The 26,578-nt window shown below is 44.5% G+C and overlaps 1 protein-coding gene across 1 annotated transcript in view; it reads left to right on the top strand.

Moving 5' to 3' along the window:
• Nucleotides 1-24,785, top strand: part of ABHD1 (abhydrolase domain containing 1) — a 101,817-nt gene extending 77,032 nt beyond the window's left edge. The window contains exons 8-9 of the mRNA XM_078650070.1: nt 5,166-5,331; nt 21,526-24,785. Of these exons, the coding sequence (XP_078506196.1) occupies nt 5,166-5,331; nt 21,526-21,743 (384 nt within the window). The 3' untranslated portion in view covers nt 21,744-24,785. The remainder of the gene's footprint in view (nt 1-5,165; nt 5,332-21,525) is intronic.
• The last annotated feature ends 1,793 nt before the right edge of the window (nt 24,786-26,578 follow it).

The raw sequence follows: 26,578 nt of genomic DNA on the forward strand, positions 1-26,578 counted from the left end.
AAGAGACTCATCTCTGCGTTGCACATTGTGGAAAGAGCCGGTCTTCCTTTGCGAGTCTGTTTGTGCTGTTTCTTCTCATTCTCCCAGATGTGATTGCTGAATTTTGTCTCTTCCGTTCGTGTCAGATCTATAATACTTTATTGGCAGGACTTAAGTTGCCACAAATGTCAGCAAAGCTTGACTCATTCAATGGATTTACAATGTTGTAGGTTTGTGAATTTGCGCCTTTATGATGTCAGATTGTATTTGCTGATCCTTCTGTCAGTTATGAGATTTCTCGTCAGAATATGTATCTTGTGTTTCTCTTCAAGCCTTGTGAAGGTCCTGATCATATGGAGGGTTCCTCAGAGTAGTCGTTTCTCATTGTCTCCTCTTAAGGGGGGCAGTGAACTAAAGATTATATAGTTTATTTTATACAAGATCTTAGTTCTGTTTGACCGGTTTTGTTCAATACTTTGATCTGGAAATTCACAATTGTATATAGAAAATTGTTCTGTTGGGTTAGTGTTGCACGTTGTGTAGTTTTGGCTGTGGGCAGGTCCAATGACGTTGCTGTTGAGAAACATTTGTTCGATACCTTCATGGAATTTATGTGTACATTAATATTTTGAATTCATGAAGCACAATGACCACCAAACAAGTGTATCTTGATGCTGATTAAAAACAAGATAGATCACCAGGAAGGCACAGTCTGCTGTGGAAAGAGAGGGGACATATAAAAAGGCATAACTAAGCCCTAGCTAGATGGAAACAGGCAAGCCTTTACATTTTATAAAACGTTGTTAGGTTTACTCTTGACCATTGAGTCCCATATTTGTATCCATCACCATGGAGATATGTGGTTAAGGATTAGAAAGTGCACAGTGCTGAATTGTATGGCTTCTGTACATTTTCCAAAGGTGCTGAGAGTTATTAAAAAGAAGTGGTCTTTAGATGGATGTGTGATACTTCACCTGTTTAGCTAAAAGTTTAAACTGTTATTAGTTTTGTTTTTGTTTTTACTGTGGATTTGTCTCTGGTACATCATGATTTGTGTTCTGTTTTCAGGCTCTGTAGGTGGCAGTCATTTTTCCATGTGCCAAGGCCCTCGTGGTTAGGAGAGCATCTTGTCTGCATAGAGTGGATTGTTCTTCCCTGTACGATTCCAGCCACGTTTGTTCACACGCGGGACGCTTTTGCCTTAGCGCCAGAGGGAGTGCACGCTGCAAGTTTTCCAGCGCGATTAATGACCCCGGCACTCTATGAAACCTACTAATAAGGAATATCTATACTTCAACTGTATGAGTCTTAATGACCATAACCGTACCGCGTGTGAGGCATTTTCACTAGATATCTATAGTTATATGCACTGATAAGTGGCATATGTGGTGAGCTAAGAAGCCGAGGAACTACGTAGAATATTAATGCGGTTGTCCGCCTATGATTATCCAGTGATATTTGGAGGATAATACCATTTTTAACTTTGAAGAGATAGTTCGCTGGACGAATATCTTGTGAGACTGGAAAGGAGGCAGAGCGCACCCCTGACCTAGACTGTACGATATATAACTTTTGAGAAACATTGGGAAACATTGAATTTGTCCTGATGAAGGTGGTTAAACACTAACTACACCACCGAAACGCGTCGATGCTTAAGGAGTAATACTAGGAAAATAAATTAAGGAAAATTCTGTATTTTGTCGGAATTTAATCCCTTACCTGTACCTCCTTTTTTACTGAAATGTTGGATGTATTTTGTATATAATGGTCTGTTCTGTGTATGTTTCCCATTTTTAACAAACTATAGTGTATGGTAATAAACTGTGCAGATCTACTTTTATTATGGTGCTTTTTCTTTAAACCTTTTGAATATTTCTTGCATTGTTTCCTTGTTATGACTTGATATTATTTATTGTTGAGTGTATATGTGCCTACTGGTAAGAATTTGTCTTTCCATGATAATTCGCCCAAAGGGAATTATATATTTTGACTTGCGTTCTAGTGATAAGCCAGCAGTTGTTTCTCAGGATGTCAGGACATTTGCCCCGGCTTGCTTCATGTTCATATGTTATATATGTTTATAGATTTTGTAGCGTGCATCTATCACCCCTACTGGGCCATCCTGATGCTGAAACCAGTCAGTATTGTTATGTGGTTATTGGAGTCCATATAGTTGCTTTAAAAAAAATTTTTTAGGACATGTCTGCCCGACAGTGCAAGTTGTCTGGCTGCGAAAGACCAATTGTGGGCATACCAAGAATGTACAATGGGCTTACAGCCCGCCTATTGCTCATCATTAATTGGCTTCATTGCCACTCTTATTTGCTTGCTTCATGGTCCATGGTTGAACTTGTCACTTCTTATCCATCTATTTGACCCTACCCTGGATCATTGTTTCTTCACCATCCTTTTAGTTTGCTTACTTACATCCTTCAACTGCTCACTTTTAGGGAACTACTTTTTCTTTGTGGTTAAGCGCTTCATGAGAGTGCATGTGTTTTTCCAGCTGTCTCCCATCTCCACTCCTCCTCTTGCTATACCGCCCTCCCCCTGTGCTCCATGTTGCTCTCGCCTCATGTGATTCTGTCCTGCAAATCATCTCCCTGCCCCTGTGTTACTTTCTCCCTTGTGTGCTTCTCCTCCAACAAAGCACCCCCGTCTTGCACTGTTGCTCTCTCCCTTATGTGCTTCCCTGAAACCCCTGTGCTCAGTGTTATTCTCTCCCCCTTGTGCTTTACCTTGCAACCACCTACCCTTCGTGTTGTTTTCTTCTTCATGTCCGTCCCCTCGGCAACTCCCTGCTCCATGTTGCTGTCTGTGCTGTGTTTCACCCACCCCTGCTGTGTTGCTCTCTCCCTCGTGTGCTTCCCACTAGAGCCCTCTCGCCCGCACTCTGTTGCTCTCTCCAGTTTGTGCTTCTCCCCCATGTCCCCCTTCTCCAAACTGCACTGGCAATGGTCCCCACCGAGCAATCTGCCTCCTAAATATTATGAAGAGTGCCCTCCCCAGGGCTAGTGAGCCGCAAGTAACAGGATTTCTTGTGCTGTCAGTCCTCCTACTTCACCAAGGCAGGGCATAGTTGAGGAGTTCATAAGAATCTCCAGATAGAACTGTAGTGTAGTTCCTATATTCCTAATAGGCTCTGCGCATTGGAATAATATATACTGTAGTTTAGACGTAGGACTGAGGTCGACTAGGTCTCGATCAAATATATTAGGCTTAATTGTGAGTGCCAGCTAGCTCAGAGGTCACTAGAAACTTTCTCGAATTCACAAGAAGGGATTAGTTTCTGACAACCGCATAAACATGACAACTTTGTTTCCCAAGATAAAAACGTATCTCTAGAGTCGTGGAAACAATAGATAGATATTTCACTCAGTCAATCATGCATGCTTCGTTTCACCATGGGTGCAGAGAAATAGAGAGACGGCCGTTTTCAAAAAAAGTATTTATTGAACAGTCTTCCTTCTCATGCAGAAGAAATGAACTGCTACAATCGTAATACTGGTTGCAAAGTACAATGCGTACAGTGCGAAGAGTATTATAAAATAATACTGTAAAAGCATGGTATGGTTTCTAAGCCATATAAAATAACATAAAATACATACATTAATAAATAACGACTAAAAGTACTTCAACTGGTGCTTCTAAAGTACGCCTATCCCGGTGTACCTAACCTAGGTCTAGTACAAGGGAAGAGGTAAGTGAGGTGTAGCTTAGTTTCAGTATTCTTTGCCAAGAATCTATCCAAGATTTCTCTAAGGGTCTAATCAGCTTCGTACCTTGGTTTAGAATGTAGGAGGTCTGGTATCTCTCTCTCTCTCTCTCTCTCTCTCTCTCAGAACTCGATTTCCCAACAACCCGCCAGGGTAGCTTGGAAACACTGGAGCTGGATTTCTCGGCAAGAGAAAAGACAGCGTCTCTCTCAGTGCGTCTGCTGGAGGGTCGGCTTCCTTCGGCACTTGCTGCGGCGAGCTGTGTCGTGTAGGTAGATAGTCGAACTGCTTCAAACCACCGTGTCCTTGCCTGGGCAAGTGTGGGCATATTTATACCTTGAAGGTGCCGAGTTTGACGTAAGGTTGGACATAATAACGTCATCAAAGACTCAGTTCTTTGAAAACTCCATGAGTTATTGGACAAATCAATATTCAAGCAAGAGGAAGTCCCTGACTGCTGAAGGCGGGTTTTTCCAAGAAATCGTTGTGGATTTTCGGAACTAGTGGAAGTAGCCATGCCGTATTTGGACTGCATAGGCTAAGTCTAAATATGGTTATGATTTCTATGCCTATATAAGGATAGGGTGATTTATACCTATATAAGGGCATGAATCTGGAAAATTACACTAGGGTCCTATAAATGCTCTACAACAGAACTGGTGTCCCAGTCACAGAGGAGCCCAAGGTCCTACTCCACTGTTTTAAACTATTGTGGTCATACTGGGATCTTTAACGTGAAAAGATTCTCCCTCTTGACAAATTCAAGTTGTTACTTTGTACCTAATCCTGGTCATTCCCCCTAAGGGATCTGTCTGGTTTCCTTTTGGAACTACTCTCCTCCCGAATGAGTGGAAGTTCACAAAGTTAGTTGACAGGCATTTTCAGAAACTTTAGTAGATTGTTTTCTTCCTTGCCTCTCTAGTGTTTCCCCTCTGGTTCCACTTCTCGGGGTGATTTCCACTGTAGGGGTGTCATCTGCGTTCCACCCACAGTTCAGGTCCTGCCTCATCTGGGAGCCTCTCTCTGGAAGAGGTGAACTTGAGAGGTCACAAGGTAGATGTATGGGTGCCATTTTAGCTCATGCTACGCTTTTGGGTTCAAGGTTGCAACATATTGTGATTCCCTGTAAAAGAGCATTCAGAAAGAGGCGGATAACATGTAAAAAAATACTTAGTAGTTGAACTTGTTTCCATTTCAAGCCCCATCATGTGGTTTTAGCACCTGTTTTATTGCTGCCTCTTTCTTTCACTTTTCTCAAGTATTGCTCCCTCTTTCTTGACAAATGTTGTTCTCGGCATCCTGGTATCTTTTTCACTTGGTCTTCCACTTTACCTGTCTCATTCTGTAATTATTCAATTCACCTTCTTTGGATAGTACTTTTTTCTCTCTCTTTCTCTCTTTCTCTCTTTCTCTTGCACACCCTTGTCGCTCTTCATTCATAGCTCACATCCTCCTTTGTCTTTGTTTCAGGCACGGTCCATCAGGGAGTTCGATGAACGTTATACCTCCGTGGTGTTTGGATACAAGACCTGTGAGGAGTATTATCAGGAAGCCAGTCCTGACTACAAGCTCAGTGCGATCTCCGTACCCCTTCTCTGCCTGAATGCTAGCGATGACCCCTTCTCACCGTGCCACAGTGAGTACTCGAGGCCGTGAAAATTAGCGGGGGCGTGCTGGGACTGATCCGTGTGTCACAGGTTAGGTGGTATTGCTGTACCACCAGGATGCCCCACATAGTGTCCATGTTTCTAGGTTAATAACAGAAAGGCCCTTTTGCTACTTAAAAGGTAATGGTTTCTAAGCTTTATTAACCACAGTTCTCCATAGCAAAGTGTATACTGAAAGAATTTAATCACTTTTGGACATTGGTCAATAACCCAAGTCGAAACTGTTGAAAAGAAGGTCTGCATGCCTTGATTATAATAAAGATATTTTATTGAACGACGAAAAGCAGCGACCAGCAAGGGCCGATCCCATAAGCAACTGCCTCAATGAACATTCTTTTTTTTTTTTTTTTTTGAAAACCTTTATTTATGTAAAAGTGTACACAGCTATTTAGCCGAACATCCCGAAGGCACGGCAGCACGATAGAAACACAGTATCAAGGCACACACAGATCATATCTCGGATAAATGAGGTTTAATTTTACTTTTAAAGCAGGATGAAATCGAAAAACGTAAAAGACTCCAATATAAAACAAAGAAATAGGGGGGGATCAGGTGCCGTACTATAAAATATAGTCGTACAATGGGCGGGCCAATTAAGCAAATCCTACACAGTTAAAACGATCACAGTTAAAACATCGGGGCCGCATCGAATGAATCGGGATATATCTGCATACAATCACTGTGTGCACCAGTCAAGCGCCCGTCCATTGATACCCACAATGCAGCAAAAATTGAGGCACAAGTTACGAAAATCAATGAGAACTCAAAGATTAGCCCATTATGCTGATCCCAGACCCAGAGAAAAGAGAAAGTGAAAGTAAAGCCAAAAAAGCAAAGAGAAAAAAGGCCATAGAAACAAAGAAAGGAAAAACAAGAAAACCCCTCCTCCAACCCCCCACCCTGCACCCCTGCAGATGGCTACGGCCTACCCCCCTAGCAGCGTGCCTGTCGCCTAGTAACAGAACCCGAAATATAGAAAGAGTAAAGAATTATTAAAGAAAAGGATGAAGCGAAACAAAAAGAAAAAGATGGAGGAGGAAAATGTATTATACGCCCCCGGTATCCTCCGTCCCCCGTCCGAAGCGTACAACCCTAAAGGACAATCAACAATGAGTAGCGACATATCAAGCAAGTCAACAAAGGGAAGACGTCAAACATCGCCCGACCTCCCGCTAAACAGTGAATTAGTGGTCCCCTCTTCTTCTAAAGCCCCAAAGTCAGATCCGACCAACCATATCATCCTTGACCCCTCCGAATTCTCGTGCGAACTCTGTCCGATAGTACCACCATGGCCCCAGAAGAGTCAAAAGGCATAAATAAGTCAAAGATAGGTAGTACGTGTCCACTCGAACTCCACGATTCTTCGTAGACCTCCATAGCTGGTATGTTCCCCGTCACCGACCCAACGTCCAAGTATTCAATAGACCACAGTTCCATAAGTTCTGCAGGGACGGGAGGGGTTCCCGGCATCAATCGAACGTCGTCAAACCCCGGGGTAGGGAGGAACAAGACTGTGCTTCCAACTGCAAGGGGCTGCGGTGGTGGAGGCAGTGATCTCTCCAGAGTCTGAAGGTCGCTAGCACTCCGTGACCAGAACAATGGCGCCAGATCAGTTTCATGTCCGGGGTCTCGGTCTTCCGTGTGATAGTCCGCTAATTGCAGGTGCTCAGATGAGACAGGCGCCAGGCACGATCGCGCAGTTTCGGTGTTGCCAGCGATCAGTTCGTGAAGCCTGGCCTTCATAAAAGAGTGGAGCTCCCCAATGGCGGCCATCACGGTCTGCAAGGACGGCTCACATTGTCCCCGGACCTCCGCCACTCGCTCTCTTCTCGACATCAGGGAATACCCGGTGTCTCCGGGCGGGCAAACTGGGGTGAGGGCGTCCGGCGAGGGGGGGTGCACAGTTGGGTCACAAATACGGCTGCTCGATCGAGGGCTCCACCCCAGCGGGGGCGGCAGCCGCCAGAGCAGAAACCCCCCCCAAAGGCAGCCAGTCGATGATATCACCCCTCCTTTGTATGTAGCAGACCGACAGCACACCACACAATCCAGGCCAGTATTTTCTGCCGCAGCAAGGGACCAGACCCGGTCTGGGTCCCACGGCCGATGTTGTTCAGTTGCGGCCCGGCCGGGTCAGCACTCGAGACCCCGGCTCATGGGGTGGGGTAGGCCGGAAACTTCAACACGACACAACTCCACACATCTGGGCGATAAAAGTCTCAGGACCACACCAATGGACTCAGCAGCTATTCATCTGTGCGGGGTCCAGCTAAAAATCAGGATTAAATGCAGGATAGTCGATCGACGGACGGAGGTCAGCGGAGCCGGGAGCTCATGCGGCCATCTTGCTTCGCTGCGTAGCTCCTCCCTCAATGAACATTCTTACTACTTTAAAACACACCAGTTCCAGTTTGGAACTGGATTGCACAACCACCCTAGAATACAACACAAACCTTTGAATTTAGGGGGGGTTTCCTCTTCATCACATGGAGCTCATCTTCACTATACATGCTTTTCTCAGTGATGCTAGTAATATTTAGAGATTGTCTTATCGTCGGGGTCAGGCCCTGCGTACTCACAACTTACTGTGTGCAAAACTAAAGGGAAAGCCAGAGAACATCCAGACAAGAACGCTAAGGCAGGTGTGGGACAGAAAGTCAGCAGTGCAGAACTAGAGACAAAAAAAGAGACCACAAAACGTATCAGATAGTTGATAAGGTGGAACTAGTGACCAGCGGTGTAACGATACTCGAGCGGACCCGGACGTACTCCTGTTATACTGAATGCACAGTCGCACCATCCCCATGTATCCTGCACTGCAATATCTCTAGAATGTATTTTTTTTTAACATACCTCAAAAGCAATTCTCTAATATAATGACAACCTAGGATTCTAGAAAAAAAAACATGTAAGTCAGTTTTGCATGACATAACAAACGTACACTGCTTTGGAGGTCTTGCTATCCAGAGAGGGGAGACTCGCAGGCCTGCAGACAAAAGCAGATTGACGTCTAAACCTAGAATGAAGATGACGATGCCTAGCCGTGATCTCCTGATATCTTCTGAAGAGTGTGTCGCTAGAGCAAGATTGGCTTTGGTATACAGCCTGAGGGCCCCCAGGAGCCCGATGGAAGCTGCAACGCGTCACGCCCTTCCAGGGTATGAAACACTATCTGCTACTGGACCATCCAGAAAAAGGCTGTAGACATCTCAAGGGGTTTGCACAGCTCTACATGAATACCAAACCAATGCAATACAACTCTACCGGTGACAAGGAGCTACATTGTGAGAGCTCAGTAAAGTTTGAGAACTCAGAGTGAGTTGCATTAGAACACAATTATATCTGGAGTGCTTTCAAGAGGTAACTAGATGTAAATCAATAAACCTGGCAGGATGCGAGAGCAGGCTTGTGAGAAACTCAGGTTACATAATTGTAAAGACCTCAATAGCACTTTTACACTTCTTCTTACCTTACAGTGATCATACGCTGTTTATTATATCAGCACTGAGCGGTGCAGAGCTAAATCCCCTCTCAGAGTTACCCATCTCCTGCCCCCACTACACCTGTTATCTACCACACCTCCACATGGGGGTCACATTAACAACAGCAAAGGAAGCAAAAGGAAGCCGGCAACCAACTGCTCTGTTCTGCTGTTTAAGCAAAGGGTAAATGGAAAGGCATTAGATGTTAAAGATGAAGTGAGGAAGCAGGAGGCTTTATGCCTCACCTTTTGCCTTCGGTTCTTGGTTCTCATCCTGTAAAAGATGTCTCTCCTCTCCTCCAGGCTCTATCTGGGCTTTGGCAAACACAAGGAGATGACGGATGGAGCGCTGAAACTTTTCAGACACTCACCCCCAGTCACAGATCTGGGTTGAATCTGTCATCATTCTTTAGCTCACTTCCCCACCCCAGTTCAGACATGGCCACATGCAAATCAGTCTTGACCCTCTGCCTCATAGGAACAGGTCAGCCCGAACTGCCAAGCCATGTCTTCCCTGGACCAGAAACAAGCTTATTGGGACCGGTTTCTGGGTAAAGCCCCTCATCAGCCAGGCTAGCTTGAATCCAGTGGCAAAGTGAGCAAGGGACCCACGTCTGGGCATTCCCTGCCAACTTAGGGCGAACAAAGCAAACACAAGGGCCTTTCCTGCCTGGTCCGGGTCTATTTCACAGTGCAGTTTAGGGGGTTGGGGGGTCACTCATTATTGAAAGTGTCCCACAGCACATGTGGAGCACTCATCCCGTCTCTCGTGCTGCGAATGCAATGTTGATGTTTTACTTACACCAGCGGATCAGGTTAGGTTGTGGGCCCCCAAACTCTGTAGTGGTAGCCAACTACATTGGGGAGGTTGCCGGACCCTGAGACCCCTGCTAGAAACATCACAGTGGACTAGAAAGTTGATGGTGCCAACCTCTGGACACCCAGAGACACACAGTTGATCTGACCTCCATCAGTATAACTACAAAACTGAACAGAAACAAAACTAAAGCCAGGAATCACACAAGGATAATTTACAACAAGGGGTGGTGATGGACAGAGTCTCTGAATTAAGCAGAGTACTCTCACCCAGTCAAGAGATCAGGGCTAGATCCAACACCGTTTTTTAGCTCATTGCACCATCCCAGTTTCAGAACCTGGCTGTATGCAAATTAGTCTGTCCCTGGCCCAGTGCATCATGGGAACAGGGCAGACCAGACTACAAAAGCCAATTCTTACACTGGGAAGGAAACAAGCTTCCGGGGACCGGTTTCTGCCATTTCAGGCGTCTTCGGCCCGGCTTGCTTGAATCCTGATGGTGCAATGAGCAAGGGACTCACATCTGAGTATACCCTTCCACGCTTAGGGTGGACAAAATAATTTACAACAAGGGGTGGTGATGGACAGAGTCTCTGAATTAAGCAGAGTACTCTCACCCAGTCAAGAGATCAGGGCTAGATCCAACACCGTTTTTTAGCTCATTGCACCATCCCAGTTTCAGAACCTGGCTGTATGCAAATTAGTCTGTCCCTGGCCCAGTGCATCATGAGAACAGGGCAGACCAGACTACAAAAGCCAATTCTTACACTGGGAAGGAAACAAGCTTCCGGGGACCGGTTTCTGCCATTTCAGGCGTCTTCGGCCCGGCTTGCTTGAATCCTGATGGTGCAATGAGCAAGGGACTCACATCTGAGTATACCCTTCCACGCTTAGGGTGGACAACATAATTTACAACAAGGGGTGGTGATGGACAGAGTCTCTGAATTAAGCAGAGTACTCTCACCCAGTCAAGAGATCAGGGCTAGATCCAACACCGTTTTTTAGCTCATTGCACCATCCCAGTTTCAGAACCTGGCTGTATGCAAATTAGTCTGTCCCTGGCCCAGTGCATCATGGGAACAGGGCAGACCAGACTACAAAAGCCAATTCTTACACTGGGAAGGAAACAAGCTTCCGGGGACCGGTTTCTGCCATTTCAGGCGTCTTCGGCCCGGCTTGCTTGAATCCTGATGGTGCAATGAGCAAGTGACTCACATCTGAGTATACCCTTCCACGCTTAGGGTGGACAAAATAATTTACAACAAGGGGTGGTGATGGACAGAGTCTCTGAATTAAGCAGAGTACTCTCACCCAGTCAAGAGATCAGGGCTAGATCCAACACCGTTTTTTAGCTCATTGCACCATCCCAGTTTCAGAACCTGGCTGTATGCAAATTAGTCTGTCCCTGGCCCAGTGCATCATGGGAACAGGGCAGACCAGACTACAAAAGCCAATTCTTACACTGGGAAGGAAACAAGCTTCCGGGGACCGGTTTCTGCCATTTCAGGCGTCTTCGGCCCGGCTTGCTTGAATCCTGATGGTGCAATGAGCAAGTGACTCACATCTGAGTATACCCTTCCACGCTTAGGGTGGACAAAATAATTTACAACAAGGGGTGGTGATGGACAGAGTCTCTGAATTAAGCAGAGTACTCTCACCCAGTCAAGAGATCAGGGCTAGATCCAACACCGTTTTTTAGCTCATTGCACCATCCCAGTTTCAGAACCTGGCTGTATGCAAATTAGTCTGTCCCTGGCCCAGTGCATCATGAGAACAGGGCAGACCAGACTACAAAAGCCAATTCTTACACTGGGAAGGAAACAAGCTTCCGGGGACCGGTTTCTGCCATTTCAGGCGTCTTCGGCCCGGCTTGCTTGAATCCTGATGGTGCAATGAGCAAGGGACTCACATCTGAGTATACCCTTCCACGCTTAGGGTGGACAACATAATTTACAACAAGGGGTGGTGATGGACAGAGTCTCTGAATTAAGCAGAGTACTCTCACCCAGTCAAGAGATCAGGGCTAGATCCAACACCGTTTTTTAGCTCATTGCACCATCCCAGTTTCAGAACCTGGCTGTATGCAAATTAGTCTGTCCCTGGCCCAGTGCATCATGGGAACAGGGCAGACCAGACTACAAAAGCCAATTCTTACACTGGGAAGGAAACAAGCTTCCGGGGACCGGTTTCTGCCATTTCAGGCGTCTTCGGCCCGGCTTGCTTGAATCCTGATGGTGCAATGAGCAAGTGACTCACATCTGAGTATACCCTTCCACGCTTAGGGTGGACAAAATAATTTACAACAAGGGGTGGTGATGGACAGAGTCTCTGAATTAAGCAGAGTACTCTCACCCAGTCAAGAGATCAGGGCTAGATCCAACACCGTTTTTTAGCTCATTGCACCATCCCAGTTTCAGAACCTGGCTGTATGCAAATTAGTCTGTCCCTGGCCCAGTGCATCATGGGAACAGGGCAGACCAGACTACAAAAGCCAATTCTTACACTGGGAAGGAAACAAGCTTCCGGGGACCGGTTTCTGCCATTTCAGGCGTCTTCGGCCCGGCTTGCTTGAATCCTGATGGTGCAATGAGCAAGGGACTCACATCTGAGTATACCCTTCCACGCTTAGGGTGGACAAAATAATTTACAACAAGGGGTGGTGATGGACAGAGTCTCTGAATTAAGCAGAGTACTCTCACCCAGTCAAGAGATCAGGGCTAGATCCAACACCGTTTTTTAGCTCATTGCACCATCCCAGTTTCAGAACCTGGCTGTATGCAAATTAGTCTGTCCCTGGCCCAGTGCATCATGGGAACAGGGCAGACCAGACTACAAAAGCCAATTCTTACACTGGGAAGGAAACAAGCTTCCGGGGACCGGTTTCTGCCATTTCAGGCGTCTTCGGCCCGGCTTGCTTGAATCCTGATGGTGCAATGAGCAAGTGACTCACATCTGAGTATACCCTTCCACGCTTAGGGTGGACAAAATAATTTACAACAAGGGGTGGTGATGGACAGAGTCTCTGAATTAATCAGAGTACTCTCACCCAGTCAAGAGATCAGGGCTAGATCCAACACCGTTTTTTAGCTCATTGCACCATCCCAGTTTCAGAACCTGGCTGTATGCAAATTAGTCTGTCCCTGGCCCAGTGCATCATGGGAACAGGGCAGACCAGACTACAAAAGCCAATTCTTACACTGGGAAGGAAACAAGCTTCCGGGGACCGGTTTCTGCCATTTCAGGCGTCTTCGGCCCGGCTTGCTTGAATCCTGATGGTGCAATGAGCAAGGGACTCACATCTGAGTATACCCTTCCACGCTTAGGGTGGACAAAATAATTTACAACAAGGGGTGGTGATGGACAGAGTCTCTGAATTAAGCAGAGTACTCTCACCCAGTCAAGAGATCAGGGCTAGATCCAACACCGTTTTTTAGCTCATTGCACCATCCCAGTTTCAGAACCTGGCTGTATGCAAATTAGTCTGTCCCTGGCCCAGTGCATCATGGGAACAGGGCAGACCAGACTACAAAAGCCAATTCTTACACTGGGAAGGAAACAAGCTTCCGGGGACCGGTTTCTGCCATTTCAGGCGTCTTCGGCCCGGCTTGCTTGAATCCTGATGGTGCAATGAGCAAGGGACTCACATCTGAGTATACCCTTCCACGCTTAGGGTGGACAAAATAATTTACAACAAGGGGTGGTGATGGACAGAGTCTCTGAATTAAGCAGAGTACTCTCACCCAGTCAAGAGATCAGGGCTAGATCCAACACCGTTTTTTAGCTCATTGCACCATCCCAGTTTCAGAACCTGGCTGTATGCAAATTAGTCTGTCCCTGGCCCAGTGCATCATGGGAACAGGGCAGACCAGACTACAAAAGCCAATTCTTACACTGGGAAGGAAACAAGCTTCCGGGGACCGGTTTCTGCCATTTCAGGCGTCTTCGTCCCGGCTTGCTTGAATCCTGATGGTGCAATGAGCAAGGGACTCACATCTGAGTATACCCTTCCACGCTTAGGGTGGACAAAATAATTTACAACAAGGGGTGGTGATGGACAGAGTCTCTGAATTAAGCAGAGTACTCTCACCCAGTCAAGAGATCAGGGCTAGATCCAACACCGTTTTTTAGCTCATTGCACCATCCCAGTTTCAGAACCTGGCTGTATGCAAATTAGTCTGTCCCTGGCCCAGTGCATCATGGGAACAGGGCAGACCAGACTACAAAAGCCAATTCTTACACTGGGAAGGAAACAAGCTTCCGGGGACCGGTTTCTGCCATTTCAGGCGTCTTCGGCCCGGCTTGCTTGAATCCTGATGGTGCAATGAGCAAGGGACTCACATCTGAGTATACCCTTCCACGCTTAGGGTGGACAAAATAATTTACAACAAGGGGTGGTGATGGACAGAGTCTCTGAATTAAGCAGAGTACTCTCACCCAGTCAAGAGATCAGGGCTAGATCCAACACCGTTTTTTAGCTCATTGCACCATCCCAGTTTCAGAACCTGGCTGTATGCAAATTAGTCTGTCCCTGGCCCAGTGCATCATGGGAACAGGGCAGACCAGACTACAAAAGCCAATTCTTACACTGGGAAGGAAACAAGCTTCCGGGGACCGGTTTCTGCCATTTCAGGCGTCTTCAGCCCGGCTTGCTTGAATCCTGATGGTGCAATGAGCAAGGGACTCACATCTGAGTATACCCTTCCACGCTTAGGGTGGACAAAATAATTTACAACAAGGGGTGGTGATGGACAGAGTCTCTGAATTAAGCAGAGTACTCTCACCCAGTCAAGAGATCAGGGCTAGATCCAACACCGTTTTTTAGCTCATTGCACCATCCCAGTTTCAGAACCTGGCTGTATGCAAATTAGTCTGTCCCTGGCCCAGTGCATCATGGGAACAGGGCAGACCAGACTACAAAAGCCAATTCTTACACTGGGAAGGAAACAAGCGTGGAAGGGTATACTCAGACATGAGTCCCTTGCTCATTGCACCATCAGGATTCAAGCAAGCCGGGCCGAAGACGGCTGTAATGCCAGAAACCGGTCCCCGGAAGCTTGTTTCCTTCCCAGTGTAAGAATTGGCTTTTGTAGTCTGGTCTGCCCTGTTCCCATGATGCACTGGGCCAGGGACAGACTAATTTGCATACAGCCAGGTTCTGAAACTGGGATGGTGCAATGAGCTAAAAAACGGTGTTGGATCTAGCCCAGATCTCTTGACTGGGTGAGAGTATTCTGCTTAATTCAGAGACTCTGTCCCTCACCACCCCTTGTTGTAAATATTTTTGTCCACCCTAAGCGTGGAAGGGTATACTCAGACATGAGTCCCTTGCTCATTGCACCATCAGGATTCAAGCAAGCCGGGCCGAAGACGGCTGTAATGCCAGAAACCGGTCCCCGGAAGCTTGTTTCCTTCCCAGTGTAAGAATTGGCTTTTGTAGTCTGGTCTGCCCTGTTCCCATGATGCACTGGGCCAGGGACAGACTCATTTGCATACAGCCAGGTTCTGAAACTGGGATGGTGCAATGAGCTAAAAAACGGTGTTGGATCTAGCCCAGATCTCTTGACTGGGTGAGAGTATTCTGCTTAATTCAGAGACTCTGTCCCTCACCACCCCTTGTTGTAAATATTTTTGTCCACCCTAAGCGTGGAAGGGTATACTCAGACATGAGTCCCTTGCTCATTGCACCATCAGGATTCAAGCAAGCCGGGCCGAAGACGGCTGTAATGCCAGAAACCGGTCCCCGGAAGCTTGTTTCCTTCCCAGTGTAAGAATTGGCTTTTGTAGTCTGGTCTGCCCTGTTCCCATGATGCACTGGGCCAGGGACAGACTAATTTGCATACAGCCAGGTTCTGAAACTGGGATGGTGCAATGAGCTAAAAAACGGTGTTGGATCTAGCCCAGATCTCTTGACTGGGTGAGAGTATTCTGCTTAATTCAGAGACTCTGTCCCTCACCACCCCTTGTTGTAAATATAGGAATCACACAAGGATTGTACTCCATTGGCTCTCCACCAATAAGAAACCTGCTGTACATGCGTTGCCCACCAGCCCGGCCAATAACTCGGGTACAGGTGAAACCATCTGGAAAGGGTCCTATGCACAGAAGAAATTAATGAATTTCTGACCCCAGATAATGGAGTGGTTTTACAGAAGCTTTCCCACAGAACCAGACACAGACCCAGGCTCAGCAAGTTCTCTGTCCAGCACCACTTACTATCCCTGGCCTATGGTACGTGCAGCAGTTTTAGCTGCTGCACCAAACAGTGTTTGAAGCCGGGGGACAGCCTGTGTTTTAGTTGCAGCAATGCCGGAAGCTCTGCTGCACTGGTTCACCAGCACACCAGTAACAAGCCTGTCTCTAAATAAGTGACTTGCTCAATAATCTGTGACCGACATCATTGACAGACACCATTGTAATACAAATACCTATAACAAGGTGGTGGTGGAAAACCCTAAAGAAAGGACAACTGTCTGGAGGAGACCTCTGTTAGCTGTGGAAAGTTCTCAGAATGAATGACGACAAATATCTAACAGTGGAAGCAGACCAGATTCCGTGGGTGGACCGACCACTGCATAGCGAGTCAGAGAAGTTTAATCAACCGGCTTTTCAACTGCTGTGGCCAATATCTGATTTTGGGCTAAGCTTCCATCGCTGATTTCTCTTAGACTCCAGAAAATATTCCAAACTCCCAATGTCACTTTATAGTACCTGACCAGGATGGACTTTCAGAAGTCCTGTTGTTACGTTATGTGACATTCACTTCTGAACACATCCTTACAAGAGTCCCCTTAGCGCTGCTTGTATAGGACCAAGGTGGGAAGGAAAGGAATTACTGGGATGGCAGACCATAGTTTTTGTGGTGAAGCTGATGACCTCTTACTAAGACCCTACCCCTTGGCTGTCCATTCTGACCTTTATAAATGGAGACTAGTGGGAACTTGGGAGTTGGCCTTACTGCGGACATGTCTTTTATCCTTCGTATCAATAATGCCAGTATCAACATAGCCGTTTATCTATACTCCGGCTTTAAGAGATTGTTCATGTTCTTGAAGAGATCATCTCCCCAGTATTGTCACAAAGGTGCAGTTAGTGAATCAATGACTGAGTGATGGTGGACACTCGGGACAGATTGTGCAGTCCTGTTACAGGCACGTCGAGAAGGAGAGAAGCAATTTAAGAGGGCAAACTGCACCTCTGTGAACCACCTGGAGGCTGTTGGCTCTCTAACAAATAGAGACGTTGAAACATAGTTATATCGGCGCTTGGACCGCTCTTCATCTTGTACTCATGCTGGCCCATATTCCCTGTCCTGCCTGTATGGAGAACTTGCCGGAATATTGTACTGGCTATACTGGAACGAACAGCCCCCCCCGTTCCAGGGTAGGCAAGTCATGGGAAGCGAAGTAGTGGCTTGAATTGTGGCAATCCTGAAGAAGGTGTTTTCAGCCAAAATGTGCGTTGAAGAGATTGAATCTAAGTCACAATAGTGCAACGTTATTGAGTTGTTGCCATTACATTTACATAGAAATTAAGTTAAAGACGGATTAAGAAAAATTGCAAAATGTTCAAATACTGATGGATTTTATGTTGATGCACAAGACCAATGTTGCTAGAGTTTCAAGACCAGTATGTGTAGGGATGTTTGATTAGCCTTTGGAACGTATGCAGCATGTGGTATGGCGTGGTACTGAATGTATATGCTTTTAAATGGACTAGTATTGTTTCCTTTGTAGACCTGTTTTGGGAATACTGAGGACAAATGCCTAAGTTCATATAAACAAGTTATGTCCTTTGAGCAATATCTGATGAGGTACAAGAAGTGTTGATGAAATTTACAAATAAAATGACAAATAAATTAAAAAACATAACCCTTTGGGCCGTACATTTATGTGTGGATTTGAGACTTATGAGCTTAAAGGCAAGGACAAGGTTGCCGGGAGATTGTTCACTGCCTCCAGATTAAGCAAAGGATTTAATTCATACCATGTGTCTTCTATACAACGGTTTGTACAATTGGTCTTCCTCACTACCTCACCACACTGATAGTTCCACGCCAACTGGCAATATGCCTGAAGTCAGTCACCCAACGCAAAATATCAATTCTCCATGAAGAGATAAGATTATTGCTCTTACCTAACCTTTTGCATTTGACCTAATTCCCCGTGATCTACTTTGGGTAACTCTGAATAGGCAAGGGCTGCCAGGCGAATTGTTAAAACTCATAATGGGCTTGCACCAGGAGAATTATGCTAAAGTTAGGTGGGGACCAAATGGGGAACTTACAAACCCAATCCCCATTAAACGGGGTGTACGCCAGGGATGCGTACTGGCCCCCACCCTTTTCTCCCTATACGTAAATGACATTGCAGCCTATATGGAAAATTGTGAGAATGATTCGCCCCGATTAGGAGGGGAACGTGTTGCGTCCCTCCTTTTTGCCGATGACACAATTTTAATTTCACAAACACCACGCGGCCTCCAGACCCTCTTAGACAGGTTCCAACAGTATTGTACTTTGAAAGGACTAGAAATCAATATAAAAAAAACTAAATACATGGCACTAGACCCGCACAAAACTTTTAAAAGGAACTTAATGTTAAACGGACAAAAATTAGACTACGAACATAGCTTTACATATCTGGGAGTCCTGCTAGATTCTTTAATGGGATGGGGCCCACAACTAGAGCAATCAAAACTGGTGTTTAAACAAAATTGTTTTCCCATATTGCAGAGACATAATAAAAGTGTCAATAAGGCGGTCACCCCAGCAGTGGAGCTTTTTAGATATAAGGTACAATCAGCCTCACTGTATGGGGCGGAAATTTGGGGGCCAGCATGTAAGAAAACTTTTGAAGTACTTGAGAATAAGTTTATTAGGGGTCTTCTAAAAATTCCTAATAACACTCCGCTGATTCCCCTATTTCTTGACTTAAACATTAAACACACAGATCATCATGCAATATTGAGACCAGTATTGTTGTGGGTCAGACTATGGACAACAATTGAACTATCAGATTATAAAAATGGCTTGAAAGAGGTCCTTGAACTTGATAGTGACAGGAAAATCCTTTGGTTTAAACATGTAAAAACCTGGCTAATCAAGCTCGGATTAATGCACTTCTGGAATGAGCCAGGTTCCTTAAACTCAGTTTCTAAGAAAATAGTTAAACTGTCTTTTTGGTCATACGTGAGCAACGATTCCGTGTACATAAGAACACATGGCCCTCTTACAGAAAAATTCCTTATGGTAAAAAATGAGGCATCTTTTGAACAATTTCTAGATGAAATCGAGCCACCACTGGCCAAAACTCTGTATTTAAAATTTAGATATGGAACGTTGAGATTCAAAGTAACAGAGAAAAGTTGGGGGAAGATAGATAATGACTGCTGCAGCATATGTACCAACAATCAAAGGGAGGATATCTATCATATATTATTTTTCTGCCCTAGTTATGCAAAGGCGAGGAAAAGATGGATTGTCCCTTTGTGCCGCAATATTGGTTCTATTTCGCATAGGGAAGCTGGTAGGATCCTAAGTACGGACACCAGCCAAGTATTCGTGTTCGGAATCAGTAAATTCCTATTGTCCGTTTACTATACCAGAAGGAAACTAAACCTTTCATTTTAAATAAGGAATACTGCCATCCTGATATCTTATAAATCATGAATTATGCCTAGCTATTTGTGTCTTCTCAAACTCCCGGTTGTTATAATCAATTTAATGTTTTTTTAATGTGATTTTAAACATTTTTAACATATTTATACATTTTTTGCGCCAAATATAAAATTGTATTCTGTGTGTCCAAATATGATGAAATGTTGCTCCTATAGCGGGGTGCTGAACCAAAATGAACTGTAAGCTGTATGTATGGTGAATTTTATCAGGTTTTGTCATATTTTATTGTATCTTTTATGTTGCAAGTCAACGAAATAAAGATTAAAACTGAACTGAATCAATGACTGAGTGATGGCGGACACTCGGGACAGATTGTGCAGTCCTGTTACAGGCACGTCGAGAAGGAGAGAAGCAATTTAAGAGGGCAAACTGCACCTCTGTGAACCACCTGGAGGCTGTTGGCTCTCTAACAAATAGAGACGTTGAAACATAGTTATATCGGCGCTTGGACCGCTCCTCATCTTGTACTCATGCTGGCCCATATTCCCTGTCCTGCCTGTATGGAGAACTTGCCGGAATATTGTACTGGCTATACTGGAACGAACAGCCCACCCCGTTCCAGGGTAGGCAAGTCATGGGAAGCGAAGTAGTGGCTTGAATTGTGGCAATCCTGAAGAAGGTGTTTTCAGCCAAAATGTGCGTTGAAGAGATTGAATCTAAGTCACAATAGTGCAACGTTATTGAGTTGTTGCCATTACATTTACATAGAAATTAAGTTAAAGACGGATTAAGAAAAATTGCAAAATGTTCAAATACTGATGGATTTTATGTTGATGCACAAGACCAATGTTGCTAGAGTTTCAAGACAAGTATGTGTAGGGATGTTTGATTAGCCTTTGTAATGTATGCAGCATGTGGTATGGCGTAGTACTGAATGTATATGCTTTTAAATGGACTAGTATTGTTTCCTTTGTAGACCTGTTTTGGGAATACTGAGGACAAATGCCTAAGTTCATATAAACAAGTTATGTCCTTTGAGCAATATCTGATGAGGTACAAGAAGTGTTGATGAAATTTACAAATAAAATGACAAATAAATTAAAAAACATAACCCTTTGGGCCGTACATTTATGTGTGGATTTGAGACTTATGAGCTTAAAGGCAAGGACAAGGTTGCCGGGAGATTGTTCACTGCCTCCAGATTAAGCAAAGGATTTAATTCATACCATGTGTCTTCTATACAACGCTTTGTACAATTGGTCTTCCTCACTACCTCACCACACTGATAGTTCCACGCCAACTGGCAATATGCCTGAAGTCAGTCACCCAACGCAAAATATCAATTCTCCATGAAGAGATAAGATTATTGCTCTTACCTAACTTTTTGCTCTGAAGAAGACCTGAAGAAGTTCCAGACCACCCTCAATGCCTACATGTTCATGGTTCGAAACATTACTCTGTAAAGATCGATTAGTTTTCATGCAAGATTAGTTTTATTTCTTTTTAATGGGAGTTGATGAGTTCTCGCTTTTCTAGCTGTATTTTCACCACCGTCTGATTCGCCCTCTTTTGTTCAATGCTCTTACCCGCTCTGAATTTTATTTAGTTTTTGTAGCTTACGTGCTTTTTACACCTGAACTTTGGGATGCCCCTTCACAGTTCTCCATCAGAAAAGCATGTTTAGTATCTGCGGTTGAATACCACCAATAGTGGAATAAAGAAAATACACCCACATATTTATCACTCTGCTGCTTTCCATGTTTTTAGTTTCCTGATTTTTAAACTTGGGATTGTCCTATTACTACTGTTATTGGTAGACTTAGCCAGTTATCATGGCATGATGTTGTATAGTTCATGCCACTGTAAATTGGATTTAGGTGCAGTACTGTAAAGTAGCATCCTATGGGTTTTTTTCTTTTGGTAATGTTTGGTACTTCCACAGAAGGTGATACTCTTTTAACAACAAATCCATAACCCCTAGTTAAATTGTAGAGTTAAGTAGGATTATACTGGGAGCTAAAGATCACATAAAAAATAAACTGACTTCTTTTTTTCAGTGCCACGAGGAAAGCCAAACTTTTTGAAAGATTTTTCTCTTAATGTTTTTTCATCATAAATTCTGTTGTGGTGAGGAATTTTTCAGTGATAGCTAGAGTGGGCATGTATATTCAATTACAAAAATAATAATAATTAGAACAGCATGAGAATGGACTGTTCTGGTTCCTAATTGTTTGCTTTTCTTTCTTCCAGCGATACCCTTAGATATTGCCCAGAATGTCCCAAACATGGCGCTGCTGGTCACCATGCACGGAGGGCACATTGGCTTCCTGGAAGGGCTTTATCCACGGCATGAGAATTACATGGACCGCGTGTACCGGCAGTTCATCAGTGCTGCATTCGAACATCCGGAGGAGCTCAGTGAAATCTGCAACGGTGACGACGACAGGAAAAGCACAACTCCTAGATAGTGACAACAAGAATATGCTCCTTTAGCCTGGGCCCAAGAGACGAAGGACATTTACTTAGGCCAGTGAAGGAGTAACTCTTAGCTCCTCCAGACAGATACGTCTAGTTCAGTGAACCACTAATATCATTTAATAGTCAAATGTATTTTTTTTTAAAGTGTGTGTGATAGACTATCTTGCACTAAAGACTCATAGAGCACAACTTTAACCCAGCTAACAATGCACTTTATAATGCGATCCTTTTTTGGGGAGAAGCCAAAAAGGGAATGTTAGAGGCCAAAATATCCCATGATCTTCTTTCTGCTTTTAAAAGTGATGTCATTGCATTATAGAACCCCATGAATCGCTCTTGCATTCCTAAACGTGGACTCTCAAGCTCGCTCTCACGTGGTGTAGAGTGACGCTATGAGACGCTCTTCTAGGGTTAAGGATAACCTCCGTAGTATTCCTTTCAGATTGGACCAGGCCGGGGCCCTTCCTGTTTCTGTAGGGTTGACTCCACCGTTGTCCTCAATGAAGTTGAGGATGAGAAAGCTAATTAAGGATCCAGTATCTCTTCCTGGCCCAGCAGATGGACGTCAAATGTGACCTCCACCGTCCTAGGCTGATGACGGTCAAGGCTGTCCCATCTGGACGGCAATGTTTCAAAAAGGCAGGTTCGTCCGGCTCCCCACGCGATCTCTCCATTCTCTGAGTAGATTAGTTATTTACGCTTCATTGCATTGTGCTAAAGTGTCCTAACTTTGGAAAGTAACAACAAATAGAAAATACATATTTTTTAACATACTGAACTTAAAATAGACTTCAAGATCAATTTGACAATATCACCCCTCACATTTGGGATAACTGGTGAACACTGTGTCAAGTGGTTTACCCAATTTTTCATAGCGAATAGTAGTCACTGACTTACACAGTGCAATCAGCAGTGTATCTATCTTCATATATAAAATATCAAAGTTTTAGCTCTTCAAACTCTGCTTTTGACAGACGTTACCCCAAATTCCTAGGATTACTTTTCAGCATGCACCAGAAACAGTATGTTTCTCTTCGAGCACCTATAGCCTGCTCCATCATAACCAAGAAGTCTTCTCAACAGAGACTCCACTGTTCGAGTCCCTTCCTTGACACCCAGGATTTGCACGGGCCACTAGCACACCGGGAACATGTAATAGTCTTGCTGACTTGTATAAATGCGACACAACAACCAGTGGTATCATGGAACAAGCGATTACATTGAGATGGCGAGTCAACATCAGTATTTCGGCCAAGGCTGTCTCTCCCGGGGGGTGCAAATGTGTTAACTTGCGCCACCGTGTAGGTGCGCGTGATTGCCTAAGCACTTACTTTCTCCGTTTGCCCAGGCAGGAATGTAACTGGCCCTACATAAGCTCTGGATCATCAAGCATGTGGTAAGAAGCACTTAGAGGACACAATCTCTAAAGTACATTCTAATAATTTTGATCCATTGACAGGTAGAGCTTGACAGAAAGAAATTGTAGGTTTAGTGGCGATCATGATATTTTAAAATAGTACAGATAGCTCAAAGGTAATGTCTTCTAACAGCCCTAACTAATTGATCATTATGTATACACTTTTAAAGGATTAGCACTTAAAATGTTTGTTTTGGTTTCCATTTTGTAAAGACTTGCCCCCTCTTACCTCCCTCTCCTTCCCAACCCAAACATTCCTCTTTCTCCACTGGCCATCAAAGTCAAAATAAGCATGTATCTCCTAGTGGTTTCAGCACAAGCATCAGGTCCCAGAGAAAGAAATGCTCACCAGACAGCATTGTACCTTTGAGGACTGAGAACAGCACATGGCTCCAACAACCTTTAGCATTGCCAGGGAGCCAAACAAAAGGGGATCCCTTAAGAAAGACACACAAAAGCTTCAAATGTAATTCTAGGTGAAACATCTATCTTTGTCTAACAGCCCTACTATAAGACTCCATTCCCTTTGAGCTCATCACTACACCTGTTCCTTGAGCAGCAGCTCTTGTGCATCTACATTTTGTGTTCTTAATCACTTTTTAGTCTTCTGACATTGGTGCCTATCAATATCCTTGTCTTTTTCACTCTCCCTCCGCCTTGATTGAAAACAATGTATATAGAGTGACTTATATTGTCTACTGCACAGGACAGATTTGTAAACTTTTCTATGAAAGTTCGGAAACTAAAGAAAATTGTTGCACTAATTCCACAGATCTGTGGACAGTTACACCAGCAGAGGGAACTTGGTTACAATAGAAAATGTGTTAGATTTCCTGGAGTAATAGATTTATGTGGGAAAGGAAGAATGCTGTTCTGTGGGGAGGGGGAGATGGTCTGACCATGTTTTGGAATGGCTGTGAGCATAAACATTTCAAAGTTTTCTTTTCAATCCCATATATCAGAAGTTAACTCCAAACTATGTGTAAGTGTGTGAATGTGGTGGAAATTTGTCCCAGGCACCCCTATGTTTTAAGGATGTGGAGCATGGGGTATCTCCAAAGGGCACAATTGATTCCTGGGGAGAAAAAAAACAGTTTATTTGGCTAATGCATATTTCTGAAATCATTACTACTATATAGTGTTCGGATGGTTTATGTGGAAAACCAGAGATCCAGGCAAATCGTCAGTAGAAAACTATAGTTTGTAGATTTGAAATAACTTTTGCGTATGCGAACCAGCCAGTTAATGACACTTTTTAGGAGTGCCATAAGGGGTTGGCTGAGCACGTGCTGCAAGTGTCTCCTATCGCATGTTCACACCCTTCTTGAGCAATCCCATTGCATCTTTTGAAGCCATATTATTACAGTTTAGGGCTCCTATTGAATCTTCTTCTATAATTCTCTTGTTCACAGCACACATACAACTCAATTCATACAACAAAAGCAGAAACATCTGTGTTATTGTTGTATGATGATATTTTGAACCAAATCGGTGAACTTGTGCACTATTGGAGTAATGTTGTGTGTTGTCTTTTCAGACATTGTCTTTTCAGAGTGATAGATCAAGCTAACAGCTCATCTCATCCAACTGAAAAAATAAAACCACTTTTTCCACAGATGTTTGTATTTTTACTTGTGTTTCTGATTTATTCAGACCAGTCATTCTTGTACAGAAGGTAGCCTACTTAATACTAAATTTATATAGGGACTGCAGACTTTTGAACTGGGAAACCAGGTTTAAGTCCCTGCATCGGCTCAACATCCTGTGATTCTGGGCAAATCACTTAGGGGACGATTATGGTGTCTTTAGGATAGTCTCCTTCCGACATCTCCGCTTTCAATTCCGACTGCTTAGTAACATTGTCGGTGGTCGGAATTGAAACCAGCCGGTCATTCTGGCTGGATACCAATGGGCCAGTTGGAGGACCTAATGTAATCCCTGGGATGGCGTTTTCGCTGTTGGGATTACATTGTCGGTTTCCGACAGGCTTTCCATGTCTGGCTTTCCGACATTGAAAGCCTGTGGGAAAGCTTAGGGCCCCCATTACTCCACGGCCTCTGGTTGGGGGCCGGGGGGGCACCTATGGTGCCCACCGTGTGGCAGGCACCCTAAGGTGCCTGCCACCTGGTGTTCGGATTAACAATCTCTAATTTCTTCATGGGAGCTCGTGCTTTGGCCGGTTTATGGCCGCAGCACAAGCTCAGATAGAGAATTGGAAGTATGCGACCGTATCATGGGCGGTCGCATTGTAATGGCGGTGTCAAGACCCATGAACGGAGGTCAGTTGGTCCCATGACCGTGGCAACATCGTAATCAGGCCCTCTATGTCCCTGTGCCTAACCAAAAATGAATCTGACCTTGTGTAACATACTTTGCTTCTCATGTAAAAGCTCTAATGTATGCCATACGCGTGTGACCTTTCACAGGACCGGGGCAGACATGGCCCTAGTTTACCCTATATACCCCACACCCTGCAAGGGATCAACACAGTGTTGATGTAAAAAGAGAAATGTTAAGAGAAGTGATGGAGATTGTAGTGTATGTTAGCATGATCTTTAGTCCTTTATTGGTTTAATTAACCTAAGTATGCGTAGCTCAGTATGGAACTGTGTATGATTAACATTTGTTCCATGTTCTGCCTTCTCGCTTTGTGAGATCCATCGCTGACTGTCTAGTCGGTTGCAGCTGGATGTCGCAGGACGAGGAACTGTTGGCCATGGGCTCCCTCCCGGTTTACAAATAACTCTCTTCAAAAGCATCTTGTGCCTCCTCCTCTTACCTTCTTGACAGGGATTTATCAGCAAATTAGACAAAACGTGTTACCAAAGAAGGGTATGGAGGAGACCGGCACAAATACACACTCACATACCTGATGTTAATCCCAAAACTATTAATGCAATAATTAGGTGTTGCCTGACTAAGCAAAATAAGATTCATTTTAGACCATTTTGAAAATAGCTTGTAGTGGACCCACATTTAATATTGCTGGTTCAAGGACTTGCCAGGCACATGTCAGGAACCAACACACACGCGAAACACCTGGCATTAATCCGTATACTATTAATGTACTAATGCCATGTTGCTCGACCAAGCGGAATAATATTAACTTTAGATCACTAGGGAAACGACTTGAAGGTAATGTACCTTATTTCACTACCACGGCTTATCAATGTTTCTTCCCCAGTGCCGAATTCTCAACTGTGTCAATCCATGAAAAGCATATTTCCAATCTTATAGACGGTGACACAAGGTATCCTGTCAATAGTGGCACTACCTCAGATTCGTAAGCTGCTTTATGAAGAGCTTGCCGCCCTACAAGCAGTAGACCTCGGTGTATCCAAGGTATATGACTTGTACACAAGCTCAGAATCTGAGGATGCTTAAAAGAATTTTTCAATGTGATGTTTT

This window comes from Lissotriton helveticus, chromosome 6, assembly GCF_964261635.1.
Source record: "Lissotriton helveticus chromosome 6, aLisHel1.1, whole genome shotgun sequence".
In the NCBI taxonomy this organism is placed as follows: Eukaryota; Metazoa; Chordata; class Amphibia; order Caudata; family Salamandridae; genus Lissotriton; species Lissotriton helveticus.